Source organism: Amblyomma mixtum, chromosome 3, assembly GCF_055824585.1.
Source record: "Amblyomma mixtum isolate Tamu chromosome 3, ASM5582458v1, whole genome shotgun sequence".
Taxonomy (NCBI): domain Eukaryota; kingdom Metazoa; phylum Arthropoda; class Arachnida; order Ixodida; family Ixodidae; genus Amblyomma; species Amblyomma mixtum.
In genome coordinates, this window is record NC_143014.1 from 342,390,458 (window position 1) to 342,403,023 (window position 12,566).

Below are 12,566 nucleotides of genomic sequence, written 5' to 3' on the forward strand. Positions count from 1 at the left end.
TGCCATAGGAAAAAAGGCGAATGCTAACTGGAAAAGAAGCTTTTAGTCAGCGTTGTGTTTCTCTCTCACGGCGCAACTGAGGTGTCCACCGGCCTAGCGAGCTGGTTATGCGTCTTTTCATTCCTCAAATCCAGTGGAGCATGTAGACTACGATTAGCGCTAGACTGGGAATCTTATTCGCGGTCTGTAGACAACGCGGTTGTATAGGCAACGCGCGATCCTACCCTACTGAATTTGTCGTAGCCGGACACTGAACAGCACCCAGTGCACGCTTCCACGGTAATAATTGTGGTCATTAACTTTGCAAATATATCTTGCGGTGTTCATGCACGCACTCGATGACGACGCAATCTAGAAAGGCCCCAGCCTGCTTGAGGCTGCCATATAAGGCCGATCAAAGTATACGCACTCTTGTAATGGGTGTAGAGGTGCAGTGTGAAAGGTAACATTAAAGTGCGCGGCTGTGATATATATAGCTGTCCGCGTGCCTTGGGCCGCTCTAAGGACGGAGGCAAGTGGCGTCGCTGGCGTGCGCTGCCTACCGGACAATGCAGGGCGGCAATACACTCCAAAGGCGTCGATCGAAGTCTACTGTCATTTGTGGAATGGGAATCAGTTTTTGTAGCTTGAGGGAACCCCATCGTGCTTATGACCAGCTCGTGGCCGACCGGCAGTGCCATGCTTTCGCGAAAAGAGTTTTTTAGATTGCCCACAGTTCTCTCCTGCCAACCCGTGCACAGCATAGCACTAATGCCTAATCTGTGGAGCTCTAGTTACCGAGATGGGCCTTAATAATTGCTTCTTTACGTAAATTTATAAACGCCTCTATTTGGTACCTAATCTTGGTACCTCAGAAAGTGGTTGCAAACGACTAGAGTGTCAGATTCATGCATTGTTAAGAGAGCCGCCTACGATTTAAGTGTGGCTTTGGGCCTTTGGACCATTTGTCTTTGCTGTAGAATTATGTTTGTTATGGATTTGTTACATCACCTAAATGATCTAGATAGTTTAGTGTGATAATCTTAAGCCTGTTCTTTCCTTTCAGCAGAGCCATCGAAGTTATGGATTTTGGGCAGCGTAACAAAGGTTTATCCCGCAAGGATCAGCACGGCCTAGCTACAGGAGCGCCTGCACTAATAATCCCACTTCAAAGCTTAAAATTTTCAACGTTCCCTGGGATCTTTTCTTCAAATAAACATGATTTGGCGCAAACCCCCTGGTGTCTTAATGGGCGTTTAATGGACAAAAAGAAAATACTACAAAAAACAGTGAATCAGAAATCATACATAAGCCAAACACAGGAAGTCTGGGAAAACAGAAAAAGAAGAAAAGAGGAAACAAACTTTTAATAAACAATTTCTGCAAGTCAAAACACGAAAAACATACGTTAAAAAATAGAAAACTTCAAAAAGAAAACACAACATTACAGACATTTTCTACTAACGCAGCTGCCAGAAAATTGTTTTTCTTTCAAGAGAATTTTTTACAGTGACTTGCATAGCCCTTCTTGTCAAGGAAAATGGTTTTGTAGGAGACATAGGATTGCTGCCTGACTGGTACGATGTGTGCTGTTACTGTCCTGCAAACGTTGGACTGCAGCGTGGAAACCTATTGCACCCATTCTCCCTCCTGCTGGCTCCGGGAAGCTCACGCAATGACACGTAACGGCTCTTTTGTCTGTGTATTGCGCAAACCTTTCTGTAACTGCGTTCCTAGGATATATTTTTTTGCAGAAAAACTCTGAAAACGTCTGCATATGCAGGCGAACAACACAGGCCACGAAGCAAGCGACTGTTACAAACGCGCCGACCCTTGCCGGAGTAGCTGGCGGCACCACCGCAGCGTGGCGTCCATTCCGTGCGGATCTCCAGTACTACAAGGAATATCTGCAAAGTAGCCAGCTAGTGGCTGTTCTGCTGCAGCTAAACAGGATACGCCATCGCCAGGTGTTCAGTGTGACGCGAATTGCTCGATGCACATCGTCCGTTCCAAAACCCTCAGACGTAGTGTTTATGCTATATATACGAAAAAAAAAAAACTAGCGCTTCAGACGGGTACCGCGGAATGAAAGAAACTGCTGCTTATAAACAGCCAACTATCCCAGCTCTCCGCCCTTTCTGCCATGTTGATTGATTGGATTTTTCGTGTTGTTGCAGCTTTGGGCAGTGCCAGGCGCACATCAGGGGACGGCTTCCCTTTACCTGCGATAACTGCGGATATCGTAGCGTGGAACCAGTTCTCAGTGTGCGGGTGGCTTTGAATTTCCCCTCCATCGAAATTAAGTGGCTCAGCTGTTAGCGAACTGAACGACCTGCCGCTGCTCAGCCGAACGCTTGTCGCGAATCGGGTGGACGCGTCCCCGACTGGTGAAGGGGAACGCTTTCGCGTGCAGGTTCGAAGAAAGGAACAAAGAAATCAAAGAAAACAAAACGAAGCCGTGTTTATATTTTAAAGGAAAGGAGTCAATGAAAGGAACGAAAACACTAAAGAAAACACACACTAGGCACGCGTAAAACACAACAGATAAAAAGGACGTAGTTCACCGGCTACATAGCGTCCCAGGTCCCAGGTGGTGCGGGAATGCCTTGAAGGTAGCACAGACGCGGGTTGGTGAGTTGCGATGCGTCGCTGGCGTTGCGTTCAGGGAGGCGGTGGTAGAGAGCCAGGAGATGAGGAACGGAGCTGGATACGGGAGACGCTGACGAACTCCTGTCAGCCGCCTCCAAGAAATGAGCAGCTGCAGCAGGAAAACTGTAGCCAGGTCCTCTCGACGGCGTTCCGCAAACACCGTAGGCTTGTGCAGCCTATCCCAGGAAACCGTGGCAGCAAAGTGGCGATCGCAGTAGGCCTGCGTCGTTGATTCAAGGGAGGTCCACGGCAGCACAGACCCGAAGTCTGACGGCTGCCACCTCCACGCTTGAATGAGGCTTAATGATCTTGCGTCGATGATCCAAGGGAAGTCATTAGCAGCTCGGATCCAACGTCCGACAGCTGCTACTTCCACGCTTGAATGACAAAACTTGTGCTGAGGTGTCTTCCTCAACACCTCGGTTTGCTGACACGTAGCTCTACGCTCCTCGTGCCTGCCTCGCACACACCACTCGCACGCGCCCACGCGCAACGCGGGGCTGGCACGTACGGCGCTCCGCGGTCCGACGCACCACTGCCAACACGCCGCGTTCCAAAAATCTATCACCAGTGTGGTGTGCACATCACAACGCTATACCTTCAGAGACACGCAGGGAATCATGAAAGTGACATCACGCTTAGCTCACACTTTTATAGAACATTGGCACGTCTGTGCACTGGAAGGACGGCACATGCGCTGAAATTGGAAATAACAGTGATCACTAGTTCAGCTAAAAGTTGAACAAAATATTGCTTAAACATACAGCCTGCCATTGCAACAACAAACAAAATATGTGACAGATCCTGCCCTGATGTTTTAGCTGATGCCACTTTTTTACTTCTTGGTCGGTCCCAGGCCAGTCATTTATTTCCGGCAAAAAAATATTTTGAACTGCATATAATCCCGAGTGCTAAAAGCTACATCCAAAGTTTTCACCGAACATTCGCAACATTTATATGGTCCTCTAATTTCAGGCCTATGTGGCGCGATAACCTCTTCATGGCCTCTTTCTGCTGGTAGACTGGGTTTCGTGCACCTCCATGTGAGGCACTTAGTTGCTCGATTCTTCCTTTTTGTCGCAATACCCATCCCATTGTTAGAGCATTCTTGCAAAATGACCTTCTGAGCCTGCTTCCCAGCTTAGTGGTGCCTTTCAATTTTCCAGTTCCATAACTACAGCGCATTTGACGGAAAAAAGATAAAGATTCACAACACAGCCTTATACTCAGTTTTCTTTCAGCCAAATAACAGCGAACTTCCGCCCTGCCTGTGTGTATTTTGCTAAAAAGTCCACACCTTCACAGATGCACGATCTGCAAACGAATAATCCGTTGTGTGATTACTCTGTTCCGCGAATTCCGCTTTATTTAGGGAAGACAACAACGAACTCGCCCAACATATTGCATTGTTCAGCTTCCAGTTTTACTGAAAGCCGGTCTTTTCTTGCCGTTATGCAGGAGGTTTATTCTCAGGTGCGGTTTTTTGGCTCTTCTCTTTTCGATGAGTACTTATACTCTGTTTTACGAAAAATCTATACAAGGAGCCGATACCAATGCTCTTTGCACCTCCACTGTGTCCCCACTCCAAAAGTTCATGATGTGTTAGCGCAAGTGCATAAAATGCACTCTTCGCCAGTGCAATAAAACGTTCTTCTTTAAATTGCGGACCAATGCTCAGCTTTTTGAAACGTGTCTCCACAGAAAAAAAGAAATTTAGTCTCTTCTGTGAATGGCCGTCTACGCGATGCACCAGAAAATGCCGAACACTTTTTTTTCTAGAAAAAGGCAATTTTGTTTAGGACGTCTGGCAAAGAATGCTGAAGAAATGCTGCTCCTAATTTTACAATTAGCATGGAAATGCGCGCCATCTGCTCGATCAGAGTCGCTTTTGATGCGGTATTTGCTGTGTTCGCAAGGTTGTGATAGGGCTACAATGGGAAAACTAAGATAATCTGGAAAGTAATACTGAGTTACTTTGTCGAGATCCTAGTGTCGTTTAATCGCTTTGTAGGACCGGTGTTGAGACGACATACTTGTCGACGCTCTCTAAAGTGTTAAAAAAATAAAAAACTACGCATCGTAAGTAGGACTACCCGAGTAAGGTGCTGCTTGAAACGTCGCTCTGCACGCTGAATACGACTGGCAGCTGCTGTTTTGTCTCCTTTAGCACAAAGAGGTGCTCGGCACGCTATCCGGGTAACTGGCATCGGTATGCAGCCGGCCCACGACGTTGAACTTACGATCGTAGGCACGCGGAAAAAAATTCCGGGTGGGGGGCACTTTCTTGACCTAAAGATCGGTGAGGCGAAAGCCTTTTTTGAGCGGTTTTGCAGCTTGTGTCACTGATGTATGGTTAAGGTGTTAATTAAGTACGAAATTGTTTGTGAATCTTAAATGCTGGAGGCACTGGAGGGCGTGTGGGAGGCATCCATCCGATTCTACGCCTTTCTGCAAACACTTTCCAGCTTCCTAGACAAGAACTACAGTAGCGGAGCCATTAGCGCGCTCGGTTGTGGAACGGAAGGATGGTGGTTCGAACCCCATCGTTCACAAAGATTTTTTTCCTGGTCTGTCTATAAAGTCTGCTGACAAACATCTGCTGAAACCCTTCTGTCGACAACGATGACGCATTAAAGGCTTTCGCCTTAATATCGCGTCTAAATTTCTTATGCTGAGAGCACGACAGCGAGTTCCAGGCATCATTCTTGCACTCTTTGTCACGCGACCGAAGATTAAGACGCACAACCAACCAGTAAATTCTCTTTCTTTCTTCAGGTTCGTTTGCTTTTCTTCGGGGGAGTTCAGCCTCCTCCAAACGTGAGTTGTTCGGTGGTGTTTTGAAGCACAGGAGTCCAGAAGCAGAAGGTACGAAAGGGAAATTATATTTACAGAGTATATACAAGGCAAACACAGTTGCAGAAGCGTGAAGTCACACAGACGTTCAAGTACTGTAACTTAGAGGGCACTTATCTCACACAGAGATACAACTTCGGAAAATCTTACTCATCGACCGGCGGTCTCGGTTAGAGCCTAGAAGTTTTCCGTACGTGCGAAGCACGGACCCTGTTTAGGACTGCCATTCCTGGCTTTTCCTTCCGTTTTTATTACATACATAAACAAAGGCGCTGGGGCGGTCATTTCTCTTGACCCGCCCCAGTCTTTGATCAACCAATCGCTACTTAATTCCGCAGTAGCCACGGCCCTGTGGGTTGGGCATAGCCTCGAAACCAGGGCTCGAATAAATAAAACAAACAAATCAAGAAAACATTCGTAAAACGCTCTCCACGCAACACCCTCGCCTTCCCCCAAGAAGAACGCACTTTTCATCTTAAGTGCATGCACGTGCGTAACTGCCTCAAGGCGGCCACCCTCTCGTGCTGCGTCCAACCGGAAGACCTTTGTCTACCTCCCCGCATGGCTACAACGCTATCAGTCAGCGGATCAGTCCTTTGATCAGTCGCGGTGGGAGGGAGACCACCCGTTTCGGGACGGCAAGGCCACGCCGCACGCGCGCCCTCTGCCCGAGGCGTCACGGCTGCGTTCCAAAGTGGCGTCCTCCCCATGCTGGTAATTGCTTCCGCATTTGTTGCTGCACTGCGCGAGCCACGCGGGAAGTACAAAGGGGAGAGCCAGCGAGGTCGTGTACGAGGCGCGATCTTACACGTCCCCCCTGAGAGGATAAACGAGCTTGGGAGTCCGCTCGTTTAGACAAGATCAACAAAAGATCGCGGCTGTCTACAAACACAATATGCATAGAAAGAAATTGACATGCTGAAAAACGGCTCTCGGGTCACAAAGATACATCTCGCCGATACCGCACAAAAACACTCATGGACTATGCACAGAGCATACACGATATCCGTCACAGTACGAGAGTCACGGGCATGCAAGCATCCTTGCACAGAGTTCTGGCCACAGATCACCGATCACATCACAAATTGCAGCGGGTGAACGGGAACATTCACGTAGCCCGAGGGGCCATGGCTCATTGCTCCTTACCATAGCTCGTGCTAGGGACGCGAGACAACGCGTCGGCGTTGCCGTTACAGGTGCCTTTCCTGTGTGTCACAGCGACATTGTAGCGCTGCAAGGCCAGCGCCCACCTTGCCAGTTTTGCCCCATGAGGCGTGCTCGTCGTTAGATAGGATAAGGGATTGTGGTCGGAGACCACGTTAACCTGTGCTCCGAACAACCAATGGTCGAATTTCTTGAGCGCCCAAATGATGGCAAATGCCTCGCGCTCGATTGTTGACCAGCGGGTTTGGGTTGTAGTGAACCGGTGGCTGGCGAAGGCGACCGGCTCCTCTCTCCCCGAGTCTCCCATCTGGGCCAGGCAAGCTCCGGCCGCGATCGCGGACGCATCCGTGAACAGCCAGTATGGCTTGAGCATATTAGGGGTATTTAGCGCTGCAGCTTCGCAAAGCGACGTTTTAAGCTGAGTAAAAGCTTCCTGCGCTTCCCGAGTCCAAGGAATCGCGTTTGGCACGCCTCGCTTCGTCAAGGATGTGAGCGGTGCAGCGACCTCAGCGTAGTTCTCTACGTATTCGCGGTAGTACCCGCATAGCCCAAGCAGGCTTCGCAGCTGCTTTTTCGTAGTAGGCGGCGCAAGGTCGCGAACAGCGGCTAGCTTATAGGGGTCCGGTCCGTGTGTACCGCGACCCACGACGTGACCCAAGTACTTGATCTGAGCTTGTGCGATCTGGCACTTCTCGGGGCTTACCTTCAGTTTAGCTTCGCGTAGTAAGCCGATCACGATGCTTAAATGCTTCAGGTGCTGCTGCCACGAAGCGGAGAAAATGGCGATATCATCGAGATATGCCGCCGCGTAGCTCTGGTGTCTCGACAGCAGCGTATTCATCATTCGCTGGAATGTTGCAGCGGCATTTTTTAACCTAAATGGCATGACGCGCCAAGCGTACTGCCCTTCGTGGGTTACGAAGGCAGTCAAATGCTGACTCTCGAGGGCCACTGGTACCTGCCAATAACCGCGTCTCAAATCTACGAGAGTAATGAACTTCGCGCTGCCGACCCTCATAATTAACTCCTGCGGGGGTGTCATCGGGAAAGCGTCAGTACGTGTAGCCGCGTTCAACGCACGGTAGTCGATACACATACGCACTGAGCCGTCCTTTTTGCCAACGCACACCACCGGATGAGCATGCTCACTTTCTACTGGATATATTAGACCCAAGTCTAACAACTCGTTTACCTGGCGGCCGACCTCGTCCCTAAGGAGCGCGGGTACGCGATATGGGAAGGCGCGTTTTGGCTGATACCCATCGTGCAGCTCGATCCTGTGCAATCCCACTTCTGCGGCTCCCGGTGTCTCGTTGAATAGGTCCGAGTGACCGCCGAACAGTTTCGCGATGTCGGCGCGCTGCTGAGAGTCCAAATGTGCCAGTTTCTCCCACTCGATCGAGAATGCACCTGACCGCGCGGACGCAGGGCGTGGTGTGCATTCAATTAAGTCGAACCCGGATATATCGAATTCGAAGGGGATTGGAAAATAGTTCGATATAGCGAAAATTCGATATACAGATATAGGCTAAAACTGCACTCCCGATCATAACAAATTGTGGCTTACCGTTTGGAACAGCCGCGAATCACATAGTATGGGCACGCAATGTGAAAGCGCTTTATTTCGCGCAAAAAAAAATCACTAATTTTGGGCTGCTTTTTCTCCTGGGAAACGAAGTTCAAAACACTGGCCTCGATCTTCTCGAGACTGTCCAGGTGCGAGAGCACAGTGCCTTCCATTTCGCCGCGACAGCGCCGAATCAGGCTAACGCTGACGGCAGTTCAGTGGCTGCGCACGGACGCGTTTCTTCGACAACACAGTTGCCCTCGTCATCGCTGGAGTCGGCGTCTTGAACGCCAGTTACCGCTTGAAGTTCGCTGTCAGCGTTAAAGTCCCACTTCGGACGGAAGGGCGTCGAGAAAATTGGACAAGTCGCGAAACGCGTCGCCAAGCACTCATCGTCATCTAAATCTTCCCGACATTCATCTCCGGCCACTTCAAGGCCTGCTTCACGTCGCGCGTTGAAACACAGGCACACACAAAAAAAAATAAAACACGCGAGGCGCAGATGGAGCGATAAGAGCGAAGCCTATGCGAGCGGCAGTCAACGAGGCTGCGAAGGAACGACGGAGGGAAAAGAAAGAGCAGGGAGAAAGATCGGCGCTCTGGGCTTCGTTTTTTTTTTTTTTCTGAGCTCTCTCTTTTCCCCAGACCCACGAAGTGCCCACGAGCGACCGTTTTCTCTCTCTCTCTTTCCCCAAGAAGCGTGGCTTAGAACCGTCGGCGCGCGTCTCCATGCCGCGCTCTCTCTTCGCTGAGCTCCAATGACCTTGACGGAGCACATGCCGGCGGTACAGGAGGAGCGGGAAAGCTCGCGCCGGTGGGGCGCAAAAACGGGGAACAAAAAAAAAAAAAAGGGCCCTGCGCCTGCTGACTGACTGCGGAAATGTTTTCTGCTGAGGCGGCTGAGGACCGGACAGGAATGTCTTTGGGGAAAGCGCGCCTTCCAGGGGCGCGGCGCGGCGTTCGATATATCCAATGTCCGGCGAAAATGGAATTCGATATACAACGCAACTGTCCTATACTTTTACATAGTATTTTCAAGGGGGTAATCTGTGTGTTCGATATAGCCAATAATTCGAAATATGCGGGTTCGATATATCCGGGTTCGACTTACTCCAAAATCTGTGTCCTCGTCGAAAACGACGCCAACGTGGCTAACCCGCGCGTAGTAAGGCCGAAGCCTCTTAGCATGTACCAGTGGCGAGGTTCGCGCTCCGGTTTCGAGTCGGTAGGAATTCTGCCTTTCACGCGCGGTTATGACGTAGGGACCCAGCCATTTCGGAGCCAGTTTGCTCTCGCGGTCGGTGTCGAAAAGGAGGACTTGATCTCCGACATTAAAGACCTTGTTTCGTGCCTGCCTATTGTATGCCTGCGCGTAGCTTCCTTGGCGTGCGCTTGCCGTCAGCCCCGCTACCTCCGCGGCAATCTCCAGCTGCTCCCGTAGCTGTCTGAGGTATTTCGCGGGTTCCTTCCTTAGCGTGTTTGGGAGCGGTTGCTCGCCCGTCCAAGTGCGCTGCAAAATGGCCAATGGTCCCGTAGGGTTCCTGCCGTAAAGGAGTCGGAATGGGGCAACGCCTGTAGTGTCATGGGGCACTTCCCTGTACGCCCAGAGGACGAGCGGCACGAGTCTATCCCAGTTTTTAGGATCTTTCTGTATTACATGGAATAGCATGTTTTTCAAGACACGATTCCATCGCTCTACAGTCCCGTTGCTCTCCGGGTGTTCTGAAGTTGAAAAGCGCGGCGCGCATCCTAACTTCGCCAACATCTCCCGAGTTAGCTGCGCCGTGAAGTTAGTTCCCTGGTCTGAGCATACCACTTCCGGGATACCGGTGCGGCTAAAAATTGCCAGCAGGGCGTCGCATGTTGCTCTTGCGGTGAGTGAACGCAGACAGACCACTTCGGGCCACCGCGTGCACAAATCAACCAGACAAAGAGCGTACCTATCACCCCGACCTGAGGGCGTATCGATTGGCCCGATGATGTCGACGTTCACTACCTGAAATGGATGGTCGGGCCTAGTGAGGGGCGTGATAGGCACTCTGTCTCTGAGCCGCCTATCTGACCGTACCTGACAAGCGTGACACGTCTTGCAGAGTTGCGCCACATCTGCCTCTAAACCGGGCCAAAAAAAAACTGTACTTGATTCTTGCCCTCGTCTTTTTTGGTCCCAAATGCCCTCCCCAAAGAGATTCGTGGGCTAGAGAGAGAACCTCTTCGCGTCTCGTCACGGGTAGCGCAAGCTGCTTGACTTTGGTTCCTGCGACAGAATCCCAGTGATATAGCAGACCATCCGCGATGAACATGCCCCCTTTTCCTATTTTCGCATCAGCCCAAGCTTTCTTAAGGCTTTCATCTGACAGCTGTGCCGAACGGAAGCTCTCGCGCTGCTCTGGGGCCTCGTCTTCATCGTCACGCGTTGAGCGCCGGACTTCGGCGGGGCACCCGTCACTACCTTCTTCATGTTGCTCGCCTGATGTGACGGCCAACTCTTTGTTCTCCGGTTCGCCTGCCTGCGAATCGTTCGCGTGGGCCGCGCCTGTCGTTGAGACCGGCTCTAAAGTCTCCCTGACAACGGTGAAAGATGCTGTAGTAGGGCCAGCTGTAACGTGTGCGTCGCTCCGGGCGACCGCTTCGTTGCTGTGTTCGCACTGTGCTAGCAGCTCCCAGTCTTCTCGCGAGAGCAAGCAGTCCACTCCCTCCGCGAGCTTGCCCGTAATTGCGCACACGACACGTACTGCCTCTGGACGAGCTACAAGCGTGGGGCGCCGCCTCATACTGATCGCGAGCGTAACTAGCTTCGCTTCTACTGTTTCCCCGAAAGCTGAGACAAGCTTTATCTTCCCGGAAGGCTCATGAGACGCGTCTGGCACAAGGCTTTCTCGGACTACCGTTATTTCACTACCGGTGTCTATAATCGCCGTTGTCGGTACTCCGCCGCATTCGATCTCTACCTGCTGCAGCTTCGATTTGCGCACTTCTTCTGGCGATCTCGGGGATTTAATTTCTGCAACCAGAGTCCTGTGGGAGTAGGCCGACCCAGCGGTTTCGGGAGCGTCCGCGCTAGCGACGGCTACTTTCTGAGCCCGGGCGCGCTTATCATTTCTCTGTGCGTTCTGCGCAGCGCGGGGGCAGTCTTTAGCGCGGTGACCCCCTGCGCGGCACACATAACACTGTGCCTGCCGTTTGATGTCACTGCTTGAAGGTGGGCATGGGGACCTTTCTTTCTCCGCGTGTGCGGTCGTTGGTCGCACCGCGCGCCCCTTTCCTTTCGCTTGCTCGAAAGCCTGAAGCATCTGCGATAACTCATCCGGTTTCGCCCACTTTTCCCCCTCGCGGAGGCGCACATACTCCAGACCCTCGGTGCTTAGGCTAGCTTTCATGCGATCGGCTACGACGAGAGCCACCACATCTTCCTTAGTGTCTGCCTCCCTCGAACGAAGGTAATAGTGAAAGTATGTCTTCACGCGAGAGGCGAATTGGGCCCAAGTTTCCTCCTTACGCTTTGCGGCGCGTTCGAACCGATCCAAGTACTCGACGGGGGTCAGCTTCAGCTCGCTTAATACGGCCGCCTTCACTGACTCGTAGTCGCTGCACTCGTCGTCCTTAAGACCGCGAAGCAAATACCGCACACGCTCGGTCAGCGTCGGCATGATCAAGTGTACGCGGCTGTTTTCCGGTACATCGTACGTCGTGAAAACTCTTTCCACCTCGTCAAACCAAAGCGGTACGTCCGCGTCGCCCGGCAACTTGAGTCCCTTTAGGACTTTGGCGCATTGGGAGACTGGGTCGAGGCCCGTTCGCCGTTGTTCCCCTGATTCCGATATCAAGGGGGTCTGCCGGCCACCTGTCATCGCTATCCCAAGCTTCTGCAATTCGATGCGCTCTCGAGATTCGACTTCGAGCTTATGCTTTGCGAGCGCAAGCTCGAAATCCAGTTCCATGCGGCGGATTGCCAATGCATCGGAGCCCGGCGTTGCAGCTACCTTTTGTAGCGCTTCTGCTATCGGCTCTGATGTCGCTGCGTCCTGCTGCGACGTTTCGCCTAACTGATCATCGCCATCTGACGGTTCGCCTGGCTGATCATAGCCCTCTGTAGCCATCCCCTTTAATGCACTCGCATTTTCCTGTCTGCGATCTGAGCTCGCCATCATGCTCCTTGTCAACACCATACGCCCGTTTACACATGAGCCATAACCACCTCAGAGGTACGCAAGGAATCCCGCTCACCCGTGCTGGTGTCGCTAGTGGGATCCGTTGCCTCTCTGTTGCCGCTGTCTCGTCCCGAGATGCAGGATGAAGGACGCCTCAGGGTCGGCGCTCTGGAGTACCTTGTTCCCTTGGCTGGACCTTGTGT

General features: G+C 51.7%; 1 protein-coding gene across 1 annotated transcript; it reads right to left on the minus strand.

Moving 5' to 3' along the window:
* Positions 1-10,238: 10,238 nt before the first annotated feature.
* Positions 10,239-12,149, minus strand: LOC149356164 (uncharacterized). The gene has a single exon (XM_089577752.1). It carries the CDS (start codon positions 12,061-12,063, stop codon positions 10,267-10,269), a length of 1,797 nt encoding a protein of 598 aa, XP_089433878.1. The 5' UTR covers positions 12,064-12,149; the 3' UTR covers positions 10,239-10,266.
* Positions 12,150-12,566: the final 417 nt, after the last annotated feature.